Genomic DNA, 17,171 nt, shown 5'->3' on the forward strand with positions numbered 1-17,171 from the left:
GCCTCCATGTTTAGGGTCGTTGTCCTGTCGGAAGGTGAACTTCTGCTAAATGCCTTGTACTGTAAAGTGTAAAGGACTTATAATGGATTTAATCAGGACACAAAAAACATGTGAATTGCATTACTATTAGTTTTCCTGTTACTATATTCTCCCACCTGAGCCGAAAATTTCTGCTGCTCATCCAAGGGGAACTCTTGGCTGCTTCTCTGATAAATGCTCTGCTCGCCTGGCCTGTCAGTTTAGGTGGATATCACGTCTTGCCCCATACTGTTTCACGTTTTAACACAAAGACTCACTGATATGTTCAAAGATTGGGATTGAAACCTCTCTACAGCTTTCTTTCTGACCTGTCTGCTGTGTTCCCTGGTCTTCATGATGCTGTTTGTTCACTTAGGTTCTCTAACAAACATCTGAGGCCTTCACAATCCAGATGCAGCTGTACTGAGATTAAATTCCACATAGGAGGACTCTATTTACAACTTTGTTGACTTCCGGAATTAGTTGGTTGCACTGATTTTTTTTGAGGGGTCTCAGTGATCAGAAAGAAAATTAAATAAGTTTGAAAACCACACTTCCTTTTCTTTTCTCTGTATAATTATTCACTACTTTATGCCAATTACATACAATACCGGAAATCATGGTTTGACTGTAACAAATTGTGATAAAGTTCAAGGGATATGAATACTAAAGTTGATTTTCTTACTTAAGCAGGTATTTGGCCAGCCTTTGAGAGGGCAGGAAGGCAGACAGACAGGAGGAGAGAAGAAGCCAGCCCCGCTCGGAGTTCAGTATGTTAGGATTCCTCCACACCTAGAAAGCAATCATGAAACTCTTAGAAAAAGAAGATAAAATAGAACATTGTTATAAAAAAACCCAGCAGTTTAAAACCTGGTTGGCTATCTGAGCCAGGATCTCATCTCTAAGGCTGGGGTTGGCCAGTCCCCTTTGGATGATATAGTTCCCAAACATGTTCTCTTGAGCTCCGTTCAAGATCGGATCCCCCATGAACCGGAGTATCTGCCAACACCACAGAGGAATATTTAGAGAAAATGGTGTAACTCACATAAAATCTTATTTTTTTCTAGGTTTTTGTGATTGGCCAACATATGTTATTGATGTTATTGGTTAGGTCATTCACATGAAATCAGCACACAATGCTTAAGTTTTCAATTCCATTTGCTGAACATTCTGAACAATATGTTAATTTACATTTCCTATCCTGACAGGAACATCTCATCTGAGTTATTAATGTATTTTAGTCATTTTAGCCGCGTCTCAGGCTTGACTGCATTTAAATCTAATTACCAGCAGAGTGTCGACCCTAGAGTTTTACCAGCAACATGCAAATAAAAGACAGACCAGAATAAAAACGTTCAGAGATCCCTGCTTCAGCTCCTGGTCCAGACGAATCAGGGAGTTCTCCAGCGGAGCAGTGAGCATCCCAAACAGCGGCTCCTGCAACGGAAACAAACACACAGAGCTGTTAAGGGTTAAACAGAGGCCTCATCTCCATGGTTTAACCATGTCACGCTAGCTGGTTTTCTGTTTTAACACTGATGCGGTCTGTCCTGCAATAAAATCTGCTGATATTTTCTGGTTGTTGTCGGAAACATCCATCTATGCACCTGCCTGACATCCAGAGTTAAAAACCAAAGGTAGCTAGCAGGAGGTAAAGGTTTGGGGAAAAGATGGGATGTTTTGGTTTACTCTAAACAAACAGAATATGACCCAGAGATGTCGGGAGGTAGCATATGTTCCAGTTTCCCAGGGACCAAAATATCATAGCTCAAAGTTTGTATAATTCATTGGATGGAAGGATGGGTGAACTGGTGCTGGATTAGCCACACACACGATCATGCCCAGAGGCATCAAAGCAGAATCACCTAGGCTATGCGTGATCTGTAACAGCCGTCCAGCTGCAGGCGCCGCTGAACCGTTTTCTGTGCTCACATCCCCCGCGTAAGAAGGCCGTCTCACACCGCGAGTTTGTTCTGGCACCAAACTGTGTTCTTGCGCCAGTGTAGATTATTTACTTTTGTCGTGGTCAGTATTAACATGTCAGTAGCTTTTATCATCATGATCATCATTCTCAATAAATAGCAATAGCAATAACAATGACAGGTGACGGTGCATTTTCAGCACCGCTGGTGTGTGGACAGCGCCGACGAGAGACGGACACAGAGAGACGAGGTTTATTTTACTAACAGCCCACTTTACAACTCATTAAACACAGAGGAATACCTTTCCACTCATTTCTGTGGAAAAAAGAGCAACATATTCACGAGCGCTCCCGCTGCGTTTTGTTACATAATTTCCATTTCAAAAAAGATTATTTTTGTAAGTTACTTTTTGGCTTGTTTTGATGATTGTGATTAAAAGGCTACAGGTGAACATTACCGTGTGACAACAATGAGCACGTGCGCCTTACAGTAAAGGATCTTATGAACAGAGTGCAAGTTGATGACCACCCCCCACTAGTTGGACGGATGGATAGTAAGGTGCATGGATAGATGGATTCAACTTTTAGAGAACAAAGTGTAAAAATATTTTTTTTTTCTGTACTCTATTTTGTATTTTCATACTTCATACATATCAGTTCTGGAAGACAAATTAAACAGAATGGTTAAAAGTATTTTTTCTGCACGCACCACAGAGCAGCGATAAAGTTTCAATAGTTTGTAACCGTTCCTTGTCAAACTGAGGGGGATACAATGTTTCCTGAAGGAGCTGCACTCAGTTCAAGTAAATGTTTTTTTTTAAAAACTGAATTGTCTGCCTCAGAAAACCGCTCTAGAACCGTTTGTGCTGTTGTTCAGATAGTGCAAAGCACCGCTGACATAACGACATGTGCTTGTGTTATCACCCTGAACATGGTCCGGACGTAGTGCGTCATGAGGTAGTTATTGATGTCGAGGGGCAGGGTCAGCTGAGGGTCAACCTGAACCTTTGGAGCCTGAACCAACGCCAAGCAGTCAGAATGGAGCTCTTCACCGCCTGTCAGACAAACACACACACACAAGGGCGCATGCACAGACACACACACCAATGTTTATACAATCAGTCAGTGCCATAAACAAACCTCTGTGTTTGCAGGTTGGCTCAGCAATGTTTACGGTGTTATTTCTCAGACACAATGTCTCTATTGTTTGTGTGCACACCTGAAGCAACCTGCAGCAAGCCAGCTAGCTCTGCAGGGATAGGCAATGTTGTCACATTCACCACTTCGCGATTGATCCGATCCTGCACACACACACACACACACACACACACACACACACACACACACACACACACACACACACACACACACACACACACACACACACACACACACACAGAAGCAGTTAACCAATGCAGCCCCATCTTTAGTGCAAATAGTGGCACTCCTCTCTTGAACACCATTATTTTGCATCTTTACTCACCTCCTCTGCCTTCCTCGCAGGCTCCACCACTGTCTGACAAAAAGACAAAAAAAAGCATCACCTTTTACACACTTGCTCATTTTAAATGGCTTCCTCTGCACCAGAAAGGCCCAGAATCTGTGTGCATACCCTCATATAGCGCTGGCGGTTGACAATTAGCAGCACGGCAGAACGCAGTCTGATGAGATATTTCCTCCTTAGAGCAAACTTCTTTCTGTTGGGTGAAAAGTGTTGCCATCATTGATTGATGATTTATGAAAATACATAAAATGAAAAAAAAGTGATTTAGATAAATTGGTATCATAAATCTACAAACTTTCCCTTTGAGAGAGACTGTTGTGGTTTAAAAATTCTGCACCGTGTCACATTAATGTGAGTCACTATACTTAGATAGGTGCAGAATGTTGATGGTACTGTTATAGTTTCAGTGCACGTTTTTCATAAGGTGTCATTTGTTCTAATTCATCTGACAGCGAATAGCTATTTCTGAAATATCAAAGAATCAAAGTGTTTAACCTTCACTTTATTGCCTTTTCACTGCCGTCTTCCACACCGGACTAAAATGCTAATTTACGGCACACACGTGTTTCTGCGAGAGTGGCACCAACTGGGAAATCTATCACCTTTGATGGATGAGCACGACCTGAACTCCCCGGTCTTATCTCCGCGCATCAAGGGCAATGAATGAGGTTTTCGGTGATAAGGTTCTTAGTGTTCAGGTCAGTGAAACCAAACTCTAAAGCCTACATCTCTGAGCTGTTGGGTGAAACTCCAGACTCAGCTCGGCCGATACCATTAAACCCAGTCAGCCGCTACAGTGCGGCGGTCATGTTTGTTTTCAGGATTTTTTTTGGACTGTTTTAGGAGGGTATTGTTATGATTTCTCTAGTGTAAAAAAGGCAGGATTTGTTATCTTCAGAAAATCTGCAGAAGCAATGATAAAGTGGTAGCTAAACATGAAGAAATCATAGGTTTGTTTGAAACTTTTATTTTTATGAGGTATTTTTCAAATAGCTTTGTTTCATTCTGCCATGTTACAAATACAAGCATCAATGTATTTTATTGGGCTGCTGTTATAGAACGAGTGGACGTCACGAGATGATATTATGCCGATGTGCTGAAATGATTTACTATTTCCTTCTCTGTGGAACTGATGCCAAAGTATAACTATACAAGACAGGGGAAAGGCTGCACTTTTTTATAAGAGTTCTCATAAAAATACGATTTTATGATTGTAATATTAGGAAAAAAATGTCAGTATATATATATATATATATATATATATATATATATATATATATATATATATTCATCCAGACATTAGTAAAAATCAACGTCATGAAGACCCAGGAAAACAGCAGCTGCCGACATGTACAACGCAGTGTGGAGGAAAACTAACTCTGCACATCACAATGAATACACTCTGTGAAACATGGTGGTGGCAGAATCATGCTGTGAGGATGCTTTTATCCAGCAGAGACGGTGAAGAAGGTGAGAGTTGACAGCACAAATCTGTTAGAAGCTGCATAGGATTCGAGAATGAGGAGGGTGGTCACCTTCCAGAAGGACGATCACCTTAAACATACTGTCAGTGCAAGAATAGACCGGTTAAGTCAAAGTTTATGTGTTAAAATGGCCTAGTCAAAGTCCAAACCTAAGTTCAACTGAGACTCTGTGGCAAGACTTGAAATTTGATTGCTTGAGCTATGACAAAATAACGTTTTCAAAGCTCAAAGAGCATTACCCCTAAAAACATACTTACACATTCGCCACTTTTTTAGAATTCTATTAGTAAAACACTAATAACACTAACAAATCTTTTTTTTTTCTCCATTTACTTCTGTGTGTTGGTCTGTGAAATAAAATCTTAATAAGTTTCAGGGCTATAAAGACTTTTACAAGGGACTGTACACGATCAAATTACCTGGCCAGGTAGCCTCTGCAGCGGGCTTCAAAGCGGGTTATACCTCGCCTGAATTTGAGAAAATTCTGCCGGGCAAAACAGGTCCGGGCGTATCTCTGCAGCGTCATGGCAGCTATGTCCAGCACACGGTCCCGCTTCCCTTCCAGCAGCTGGTACAGCTCCTCTTTCAGGAAAATCTAACAGGCACACATGCACGTGTACATTTATGGCTATCTACATGTGATGCATGACATATTTCATCTTGTATTTTATGCATATGTATGTATGTGTGTGTGTGTTACTGTCAAAGCTCACCTTGCTGACCCCCACCTGATATGAGCCTTCCTTGACTGGACAGAGTTTGTGAAGCATGATAACACAATTTTCTCCGTCGGCTGGCAGAGGATCCTTCAGACAGAGCAGAGCTTTATACCTGGGGTCACATATAAGACAGGTTTGATGAGAAGATCCAAACTCTCAAGTAGACAAGAAGCAGGACACCCAAAAGCTGCAGCCTGCGCCTCTGAATTGTGCAAATCTTCGGTTGGCTGCTAATCTGAAAGCTCTTGTTTGAGGGTAATTGGTGTTCTGTGTATTCAGCGTTTGGCTGCTCGGAGTTTGCTCGGTTCGACTACTTTCTAAGTCAGTGCCATCTCCTGTGAGTGGTGCTGTAAGTCAGGTCGCTTTGCCAGCAAACGATGAGAGGTGCTGGGAGATCAATTGTTTTCATCCGCTCTCCTACCGAGGGGGCTGACAAATGCCAGATGGCTCTTTCAACGCGAAGAGATCAGTTTGCGTGAAATGTATTATCTCCAGAGAAAGCCAATAATTACAATGATTTTGACAGAGCGGCGAGGGCAACGGGAACGTAATCTTTCAGGCAGGGAAAGTGAAAAGGGAGGCTGACAAAGACGGCACTATGTTTTAACTGAAATAGCGCCATGAGAATTAAAACTGGTGTCAGTTTGTCACAGTGATCTCTCTGTCTTCTATCGGGTTTATTCCGTTTTTGCTTATTATTTCCAGATTCATCAGTTTGAGATCTTAAAAGTAATTTAAAGAGATAGCATATGGGAATAAAAACACAGTATGATGATTATATTTTCCATTGGAAAAAGGGCTATCCAAATCATGTTTGCTGATTTGTAGAGGAATTATGGTCTACTCTTCTTTGATTTTGAGGAGGCTGTGGCTTAATGGGTTGAGATGTTTTCTTGCAATTAGAAAGGTGTTATTTCTAGCTTCCTACTGCTACATTTCGATGTGACCTTGGGCAAGCCAGTTAAACCCAATTTGCTTACCGGTCTGCATATCACCTGTGTGTGCTTCTTGGTGACTAACGTTCTAGTGTAAAATAACTGAGTGTAACTGTATTAACAAAAAAGTGTTATATGTAAAGTTCAATCCCTTTAAAAACTATTTTGCCATAAGAGGGTGTCCCTGTTAAAGGTCAAACCTCAGCCTCTCAGATTCGGTCACAGAGTCTTAATTATTCTGTAGCCTTTCAAGGGTGGACTTACTGGTGTGCTTCGGATCATGCTGTATCATGTTCCTTTTCTAAAAATGCTGTATTACTGTTACAGCAGATGTAACAAAATGCACACCTTCCAAAACATTCAACTTTAGTTTCATCAATCCACAGAATATTTGCCTAAAGTCTTGGATATTAGGATGATTTATTTTTTAATTTTTTTTCTCGATTTGTTATAACTCTGATTTTAAGTGATTTAAAGCTTTCAGGGATGATGTTCTGGTTTGTTTTATTTAAAAACAAACCCACCACGGGGTCTCCTTTTGTGGATAATAGCAGGAATCTCAAAACCTTAGAAATGGCAAACATTGGTCTTCAAAAACATATGTTTCTCATCTGTTCTTGAATTTCTTTAGATTGGGCCATGATGTGTTGCTTTTCTTTTTAGACCTTTCAGCTTACTTCATGCTGTTAGACATGTACGCGTTATTTCTTGATTGATCAGATTGAACACAGCTTTCAAAAAATTTAGTTAATTACAGATTATTCAGAATTAAATGAGGGGTGTAATTACTTTTTCACCTTGGACCAGTCTGTTTTCTTCTCCTTAATAAATAAAATCATCATAAGAAAGTAGTTTTTTTTATGTAATCGTGTCATCTTTGTCTGGTAATAACAGTTGTTTGATTATCTGAAACATTTAAGTGTAACAAAAAAACAGAAGAAGTCTGTGGGTCAAACTTTTACACAGCACAGCAGTGTTTGGACGGCTTAATGCAAATTAACGCCTTAAAATTCAATTTACTGTTGTCTGTTCAGCTGTTAAGTTACACCATGCAGTATAAATTGTCGCTAATCTATTCAAACTACCTAAAAAGATGCTTGAATGAATTGTCACCGAGGTGCAGTGCCTAATAAAAGTGTACTGGAACTATTCAACGTTTTTGTGCGTCATAGCACAAAACCTTGATGTATTTTACTGAAATATTTCAGTGAGCTATCTCATGCTAGTTGGGCACATAAAAAAAAATATCACTAAGATGGTGGTTTTAATGTGACAAAATGTAAAAAAGGTTCTGCAGAGAACTAACTTTTAGTGTTTGAATGGCAATGTGCAGAGCCCCAGAGTCCAATTCAACACTTTTCATATATAAACACAACTGATTTCACCAAATTTATAGATTTTTCATCAACAAACCTTGATAGGAAGCTGTGAAAGGGCAGTCTCGCTGGATAACCCTCCTTCCTTATACGGATGGTCTCCATAATACCAGAGTAAAGCAGCTGGGTGTTGACCAGGTCCATGTCAAACATTCCTGGCTTCTGCACACACAAAATAAACGTGTGTTACACATTAATATAAGTGCAAAAATAAGCAAACATAAATAAATAAATAAAAACACTGCAAACCGGCGCTGATCATCCAACTTGCAAATATACCTTATGTTGGTTCGGCTTGATGCATCGCACAAAATAAGGGTTACACCTGTCACAGATGGATGATAATTGATGCAAAGATGATTAACTTGATTTAAGCATTATTTTTTACCTTTTCTGCAAGGGAAATCTACTTTTTTAAAGGGGATTTAAAGAGAATCAAGTTTGTCAGCAGAAAGCAACGGGATGTGCTTTAGTTTAGTTCATAGAGCAACATAAAACCAGCATTAGACTGAAGGAGATCCTAAGATCTGCATTACTTATCTGAGACGTCAAGATTTATGGCTCATGCTTGATCAAACTGTTGGAATTGGTCACTCGTGTTACCAAAATAAAACAAATCCCTCAAAATTTAGGAATTTAAGCAAGAAGGGCATTTTATAAGAGATTTTAGAGACCAGTACAATGGAAGAAATGCTCAGTTTATCACTCTTCTTCTACTTCCTGTATTTCTGAACATGTTCAGTGACAGCATGACTTATGGGTTTTATTTTACCAGTGACAAGAGTTCTGTCTCATTAATGTGTCCTTTCAGGTGCAAAGCATACAGAAAATGTGAGAAGAGGTCCAGGTTAGACTTCAGTGTATGGACGTCTAAGGACAAAAGCCGAGAAGTCTCCGCGCACCTCTCCATCTTGTCCAGTAGCTCTTGCAGGCTGCTCTGGAACTTTGCGCTGACCGTGTTGGCCTGATGACGCCGAGCTGTGCTGTTGCGGCGCAGATTTGAGCGCTGCTGTGACAAAGACTCCGAATGCTTCAAGAATAGGCTCGATACCATCTGAACATACACAGGAGGACAAACACGGAGGTTGAACAGTTCGACCAAAACACACAGCTTGACCAGAGGATCTTCTCAGGCAACAGGTAAATGATGCTGGTGAAAGATACCTATACATTTAACATTAACAGCTTACCATCTGAATAAGGAGCTGAGATTTTTTTTTTTTTTTTTTTGCATAGAATGTATTATAATCATGGTCTGCAGACTGTAGTTACATATCACAGTTTACATTCTAAACTTGGCTGAATAAAACACCCCAATCACACCTTAAAAATTGTCCCACTCTGACATTTTTCATGTTTTGTCACCAACTTCAATGTTGTTTTTTTGTCTTTTTTTATGAGTGACCCCCCCCCCCCCATCTTTTTTTTTTTTTGGGGGGGGGGGGGTAAATTGTGATATGCAGGAAGGAAAATTTCGAAATCTTTAATAAATAAAATTTGAAAACTGTTTAGGTTTGAAGCACTGCTGGGAGTTGAATGCTCCAGTCTCAGGTATTCTGCGGTCTCTAAGGATTCAGGATTCCCCTGGGCTTGGCTTAGCACATTTCCTCATTAACTCTGCCTGGCATTCTTGTCCCTGCTGAAGAAAAGCATTCCCACAGCATGATACTGCCACCCCCATGTTTAACGACAAGGGTGGAGTCTCCGTGGTGATGTTGTTTATTTTATTTGTTAAACTTAAATTGGCAGTCATCTTAACTGACGATGGATTTCATGGTAACAAAGTTGGTAGCACTGTTGCCTTGCAGCAAGAAGGTTCTGGGTTCGAATTCTGGTCTGAGGTCTGTCTGCATGCAGCTGGAGATAGGCACCAACTTTCTGCAAGAACACGCGGGTAAAGACAATGGATGTGTGACCAAAGCACCTTTTTCCACATTTGCAGTGACCCCTTTTAGAGTTCAAGATAAAATTATAATTGAAATTTGAATCTTTCCTCCAATAATGGCTTCCTTCACTCTTCCATAGAGTCAGATTTGAGGAGTGCATGACTGATAGTTTTCATGACGACATATTTTCCCACCTGAGCTGTGGATCTCTGCAGCTCCTCCTGAGTTACCATTGCCCTGTTGGCAGCTTGATTATCGCTCTCTTCACTTAGCCTTTTAGTTTCAGTAGCCATGTCCTGGTTGGTTTGCAGGTTTTCCTTACTCTTTCCTTTTATGAATAATTGATAAATTGTTAAAAATTGTTTTTTTTATGTAACTTTATACCTTTAACTGCAGCATAACTTTATCAGTGACCTGTTTGCTCTGTTCCTTGATCTTTGAGACCGTTTCTTCACAAATGTTGTTTAACAGATCTCTGAAGTCTTCATTGAACATCTGGATTTATACTGAGATTAAATTACACACAACATTTGCTCCCCCAATCTCTCAAGCCATTGGCTGAATTTATTATGGGGCTATCATTGTGGTGAAGACTAAGCACACGTGAATGTGACACTTGTGAAGCTTTTTATTAGGAAACGTCTTTGAAAACCCATTTAGTTGTCTTTCCACTCACAAACAACGTGTAACTTTTTGTTAGTCTATCAGATAAACTTACATTGATGTTTGCCATTTTGACATGTCAAAATGGGAAAAAATGTTAAAGAGATAAAACTATATTTTCACTCACTTCTTTACAAATAAAACCCCTTTTATGAAACTTTTCTTGTAATTCTTCGACTAAGACACTCAAAGTGCTACCCAGTATGTCTTTCAGTTGAAATCTGAATGTCCTTTTCTTCGTAAAACAATGTAGAGAAGAGATGCGTGTGTTATTAACAACAGAGTCTGGGTAGGACAGTCATAAGGCAAAGATGGGATTGGTATTTTCTTACCCTGTTCCTGCTTTGAATGAAGAGGTCTAAAACATCCTGTCGGACCAGGTCAAAGTTTTTATCCAGGAATTTGTGGACCTGCAAAAGCAAATCGCTGGAGCTCAGAGATGAAAGTAAAACCATGAAAGAGAAAGATATAAACAACAAATGCACCTCGTAGGTGACCTTCCCCGCATAGTGTTTCAGCGTGAACTCGGGCTGTGGCATCTTGGGTCTGACGTACAGTGGGTTGTTTCCATGGTGATAGTGGCACTTCTGGAGGAAGGTGTGGTCCGTTGCCTAGCGATAATTGCGGATGGTTAATGGCTGATGCGCCAAGGAAACCGAGCGTCTACGGCAGACACACATATTTGGCAAATTGATTCAGTCTGTCCCCGATGTAATGCCGCTCTTAATTCACACTGAGCTCTGGAGACGCAGTAATACATTTATCTCAATATGAGCTCAGTCAGCTCCTTATATTAGGAGCCCTCGGAGTGATGATAGCAGCAGGTAGATAATTAAGTCAGCATGTTTAATAGTTTTATATTGATCTGAGAGGGTCATGATACAATTCCCCGACTCATGAAATATCCAAGAGGTAAAACTTTTATTTCTTCTGAGAAATTAGGCATGAACTATTACAATCGGGCATTGATCTCAATGGCTTAGTGTTATCACATCTCGCTTCATTCCAGGGTCATCAGCTCTCTACAGGCACCAGGCTCGGTGAAAGGGAACGCATTCAATTTCCCGAAAGTCTTTTAACAAGCTGGTGATTTATGAAGTGCTTTCCTTCCACGCTTCAAGTGTTTATTCGGTTTGCTTGCATAAACGTGCTAACGCTAGAAAGGCTTTTGTACCTGGGGGAAACCGCACTGGTCGTCCAATATGCGCAGGATCCCATAAGGCTTAGCAGCAATAAGGTCAAGACATGCCTGGTTGTTGCTGAAGGGTTGTTGCTGCCACTGGATCTGCTCCCGCATGTATTCCTCCTACAGAATACAGTTCAGTACAAAACAACAAGGTTCACGAGGTTAATAAACCCGATAAACCATCAGATGCTTTTCTGATCTCTACAGCAAAAAGAATGCCGATGCCTTAAAGGCTAGCATAAAAACCTTTAAAGTATGAAACACAAACAAATTACAGTCAGATTTTCCATTGTTTTGAGTTCCATTGCTGCGCGTGTTACCGGATGAACGGACCTGCGGCTACTTATTGGCAACACGACTAAAAGATGTAGCGAGCACTTTTGCTACCAAGATAATATATGCCGGAAATGAGGGCTAGCTCTGTGAAGTAAACAGCTGAAGTGGCCAGACTTCACCACGTACACAAAAAAAAAACTTTTTCTCTAATGAAAACATCTGATGGCTCAAGATTAGGAAACAAATAGAATCTTAGATTTAGGGAAAGGAACAATTCGAATCTCAGGGAAGAGGACTATGTGCAGTTTATTCTAATGCTAGGATAGATAGGAAGTCAACAGCCAGACCCCTGGGACCAAAGACCTGTTGTTTGTCAGCATAATGCTTATCAGATAGATCAATATCCTATGTAAGAATTGAATTAAATGTTTAACAACCCACTCAAAACTATCCTCCTCAATCTTTTCCCGTGACACATTGGTTCAGCTAAGACTTTTTTTCTGTTTGAGCAATATAAAGGTGTTTGACTGCAGCAGGAGTCTGATTAGTATAGTAGCTTATACTAATAGAGTGTAGCAGTTTATACTAGGGCTAGAGGATAATTCAATAACAATACATATCATTCGATAGACTTATATCGATGATAGAATAAAAAGGGTAAATAAAAAGTAAAAAAAAAATAGAATAACACTTTTCCTTCCTTTTGCATTCTAGCCGTGTAGGTTAATATTAGTCATTACATCCTCCCAACCAATCCAAACGCAGACCTAGGAAGCTCTGCCCCCCTCACAGAGCGCACATTCTTTTTTCTTTTATAAAAACTTGCAGTTTTGGTAAAAAGTTGGTCGAATAAAGGGTTGAGTTTGAATTCAGTATTTGTGTGTTCTGTATCTAAAAAGAGATCGCTAAGCAACACCTTAAAATGGCCAGGGCTCTACTTATAATGTATGCTTTGAATTTGTTGATAATTATCAATACAGATCAATTTAATTTCTATTTTATCGATATGCTTTTTTTCTATATTGTCCAGCCCTAGTTTATACCGTACGGTATGATGATGGTGACACAGTAATCAGGGGAAACGGGAGGGCTGACTCCCATGGGCATCAGAGCAACAACTGTGGTCAGAACTGGAGCTTAAAGTTTAACATCTAAACTGAATGTTTGAAGAATTCTAGTGCTTTGAATTACAATTTCTGTCAGAAACAGTAATTGACTCTGAAATTACAGGCAGACAAACCTCACCTCAGGGAGTTTTGAAATCCCTCAGTAGGGTGCTGTTTTGTTGGGTCTCCCAGCGTATGCTCTGATACAACCGTTCTTCTAACACCCTTCTCCTTACTGCATGAATCGCCGTATAAATCTTAACCTTCTGAGTGAAATTTAAGTGAAATCGCCAGATCAGGATGATCTGAAGTTCAACCTTGAGGATCGCTGCTTTTGCTTTAGATAGACTATTTATGTTTGGCTTTGAATCCCAAGTTCTGCTTTCAAACTATAACATTATAACTCATTAGGAACTTGCCATCGCATTCTATGCTGTCTGTTTCCTCATTCTCTGACATTTTTTGTAATTTCAGTTATGGAAATGAATATACCTCTTGTTAGTTACAAGCCTTAGCACAACTAAACAGGAGAAACATTAACATTAACTAGCTTTAACAGTAGTCTCGATCAACATCTCTTGCGGCACAACGTTCTGTTTTTGAAAGCGCCAATCAGTCTCAATCAAGAGCTCCTAGATTCACAGCCAACCTAAGATTCACAGGACTCCGAGGCTCAGTCTGTGGTTTTGGATTTTTTTGATTCTTGTTTACTTCAGAATTCAGATTGCCTCGTCACACACATGTCATATGTGACCAAAGGTAAAAAGCTCTGCTCTGCCTGAACGATCCTCCACCAGCAAACAGAGATATTTGTGTTATCATGCTTCACAAACTCTGTCCAGTCAAGGAAGGCTCATATCAGGTGGGAGTCAGGAAGGTGAGTTTTCAAAGCGATACACAAATGCCACACACATATGGATAAAAATACAAGCTGCAACATACCATGCATCAAATGTAGAGAGACGTACATTTCCATGTTAGAAAAGTCAACTTTTGGAAGGAAGGGATGAGTGTGTGTTTGGTATATAAAGCTGACATGATGCTGCAGAGATCTGCCTACACGTTTTGTCTAGACAAGGGTAGGTTCTTCTTTTATTAAAGTGAAACTGCTAATGTACATAAAGTGTGTAAATGTGTTATGATAACTATTGTTCTCATAAATTATGTCTTCTTGTCTATTGGCTAAACGTTCTTGTAATATGTTAAAGTGGTCTTAATCGTTTGCTCTCTATGCTTTCTGAAGGTCTGTCAAAAATATTATACATTTTAACTGCAACCTTTTTATATGAAGATTACAAATATAATGCTGCTCATTTCCCTCAGGGCCAGGGCTGTTCCCGGTGTGCCGTAAAGGACCAGAGGAACTCCTTGGCAGTGCCAGATTGTCCTATTTCGCAGTGATAATACAGTTTTCCTAGTGGCTATATGCTCCTAGAGATTTTTGTTGCAGGATCCTTATCATAATTCACCTGCCTGTCTTTCCCCTGCAAACAACAACCATCAGAGATCAATAAATGTGTCAGATGGAACATGGTTCAAAAACCCAAGTCTTTGAGGGGCTAGTTCAATCTCATGTCAAGCCTATGAGTAGCGAGTAATAGTCAAGTCTCTAAGGGGCAGAAGTCCTCTGCCCCGAGACAAGTGTCTAGTCTTTGACTGTCCAGTCCTGATTTTCTCGCACTTCCATTCAATGTTAAGTCTAAGATATTTGTTTTATTGACTTAAGTGTGACTCCAATAGAAGCTTGAGATTCAAGTCTTTATCTCTGGATTAAAAACTCTAGCTTCTTGGAGACGTTATTCATTTATACAAAAAAAAAACTGGGCTTAACAACCCTATTTTATGCATGCATACATTTGGGTCACAGAACTAAATCTTCCACCATCAAAGTTTCTCCTTAAAATAGGGGAAAAGAGGGACATGAGGAAAGCAAAAGAAGAATATTTTAAGCCAAACAAAATGACCCACACCAGTTAAACAACATCTTAAATGCATCTTTTGTAATTAGAAAAGAATCCATCAAAGACCTGACATTGGTTAACAAGCTTTCATCTGAAAGCAATGTCAGATCACCTTGCTTGTGTTAAAATGGGATTTTCTGTCAACCAACTGTTGTCTTTGCTATTGTTACTAACGGTAGAGAAACTAATCAGGATGTTAAGGTAAAATAGTTGTTCAAACCTGAAAGATTTGGTAGAGTTAACCCGATGGAAACAAAAACAATCCATGAGGAACGTATCAGATACAGAGCTGAAAAAGCAGGCAAATGCCATAGAAAAACCCCTACTGACCATTAGAAAACTTGAAGAACTGCTACTTAAGACTTACATATCAAAGCTAAGTCTTTCTTTGCACATGGAAATATGAAAAGTGTGTGATGAATTTCTCTCAGTGCTGTAAACATATCTATTCTGGTCCTAGAAGTGTCTTTTCCATGTATGCCATTCTTCACTTGTGACTTCCCTGACCTGCTCCTCCTGGAAGACGACTCTGTTGAAGTAGAACTGCAAAGTTTCATTCGCGTAGTTGATGCACAGCTGCTCAAAACTGTTCACCTGTAGCTCCTGAAGGGGGCAAAGAGAGAAGAGATTGGGAGACGTCTGGGCAGGTTAATTAAGGACAAGCTCTAAATCGTCACCACAGCAACATCTGCAGAGGAGATTGCTTTAAAGCGAGACCTCAAAACCATATATGTCAAGGATGGAGATGGAGAGGGCTTCGTTGCGAGGGTAGACCCGTCCATTGATGCGCTCTGTCAGCCAACTAAACAGCAGCGAGTACAGGATCTTGGCAACAGCATCTCTGTAGGAAACACACAATAAGGTTTCTATGGAAACAGAAAACCTGGTTCCTATGGTAACAGTAGACATCTGAAAAATCTCCCCCCAGCCCTGACGTCCTTTGTCCTCACACGCCTCAACCAAAGATTGGAGGAGAATATCAAAGACTCTTCACTTCCCCTCTATATAAAGTCTAGTTTTTTTTTTTTTATACAAGGGTTTAAACAAAGAATTAGAACTGTAAAAGAGACTGTAAAGCATTGTGGAACCACAAGTTCGTCCAAAAGGGAAAAGGTGTAATAAATCAGATCCTTTACCGAGACTTTACTTCAGACACTCACCTGGCATCTAAGGCGCTATCCACTGTCAACGGAGTGTAGATCTTTTCCCTCACTGTATCCTGAGGGACAGAGAAGAGTGCTCGAATAGCGATAATAATAATTTGGAAGCAATATATCAACTGATGTTTTGTGAGTGAGGGTGAAAGTGTGCTTACAGTCATTTTATAAGTGACAGCTTTCTGCAGAGCCTCCGGTGAGACCTGCAGCAGCTCAGCGACCACCCTGATCTCCTGTGTGCTCACCACCGACGCGGCCTCCTGACCCTCAGCCTGCAGAGACGCGCACACACACATGCAGGCATATATTCATCACTGGCTGTGTCTTTGAAACTAAATGAACCTTGATAGCGTACATATATATTACATCTCCTTGTAATGGCTTTCAAACACTTGAAACTTGTTCGCGTTGTGTCACAAATGATAGAAATCAACACATTTTTCTGGGAGGTCATGTGATACACCAACAGAGATGCTGCAAAGATTCACAGCTCAGCAGAATCTGTTGGAGGGGCATTTTGATATGTGCCTTATGGGCAGTTGCTCAGGGTGGCAATAAAAATATAGAGGGGCAGGGAGGCAAAAAAGCACCAATAAAAATAAATAAATTGACTTATCTGTCAGTTGCATTTTGAACAAGTTTTCTATTGCTTTTATGAATGTGCACTGAATGAGGAGTTAGTGTTGAGAATAGGAGGAGTATTTTATGGGCATTGTACAGGATTGTATTGCCTTTTATTCTGGTTTAGGAGTTTGATGATTTCTAGCATTTTGATGGTAGTCAGATTGGCAGAAGAAGGACCATGTCCAGGGTGCTAGTCATGCAAGAAATTCCACCTATACAAGTTGGACTTTTACGAAAGAGTGGCAGGATTGCTAAATGTTGAAAGAAAGTCCCACAAATGTCTCCTTTGCAGCTTGTTGCAACACATGAAAGGGCCACAGCATATGTGGAAAAGAGCGTGCTGAAGAGGAAGATG

General features: G+C 40.2%; 1 protein-coding gene across 1 annotated transcript in view; it reads right to left on the bottom strand.

Annotated features, from left to right (window-relative positions):
* The window catches only part of myo15ab (myosin XVAb), a 73,268-nt gene that overhangs the window by 47,814 nt on the left and 8,283 nt on the right, over window positions 1–17,171 (bottom strand). Inside the window, exons 10-28 of the mRNA XM_021308562.2 lie at window positions 16,351–16,464; window positions 16,196–16,254; window positions 15,753–15,876; window positions 15,543–15,638; window positions 11,681–11,812; window positions 10,992–11,117; window positions 10,839–10,916; window positions 8,860–9,011; window positions 8,237–8,282; window positions 7,995–8,119; window positions 5,641–5,758; window positions 5,347–5,522; window positions 3,552–3,636; window positions 3,423–3,455; window positions 3,159–3,240; window positions 2,864–2,994; window positions 1,360–1,455; window positions 889–1,017; window positions 704–810 (exon numbers count right to left, since the gene is read on the bottom strand). Coding sequence (XP_021164237.2) covers window positions 704–810; window positions 889–1,017; window positions 1,360–1,455; window positions 2,864–2,994; window positions 3,159–3,240; window positions 3,423–3,455; window positions 3,552–3,636; window positions 5,347–5,522; window positions 5,641–5,758; window positions 7,995–8,119; window positions 8,237–8,282; window positions 8,860–9,011; window positions 10,839–10,916; window positions 10,992–11,117; window positions 11,681–11,812; window positions 15,543–15,638; window positions 15,753–15,876; window positions 16,196–16,254; window positions 16,351–16,464 — 2,009 coding nt within the window. The remainder of the gene's footprint in view (window positions 1–703; window positions 811–888; window positions 1,018–1,359; window positions 1,456–2,863; window positions 2,995–3,158; window positions 3,241–3,422; window positions 3,456–3,551; window positions 3,637–5,346; window positions 5,523–5,640; window positions 5,759–7,994; window positions 8,120–8,236; window positions 8,283–8,859; window positions 9,012–10,838; window positions 10,917–10,991; window positions 11,118–11,680; window positions 11,813–15,542; window positions 15,639–15,752; window positions 15,877–16,195; window positions 16,255–16,350; window positions 16,465–17,171) is intronic.

This window comes from Fundulus heteroclitus, chromosome 5 (genome assembly GCF_011125445.2).
Source record: "Fundulus heteroclitus isolate FHET01 chromosome 5, MU-UCD_Fhet_4.1, whole genome shotgun sequence".
Lineage (NCBI taxonomy): Eukaryota > Metazoa > Chordata > Actinopteri > Cyprinodontiformes > Fundulidae > Fundulus > Fundulus heteroclitus.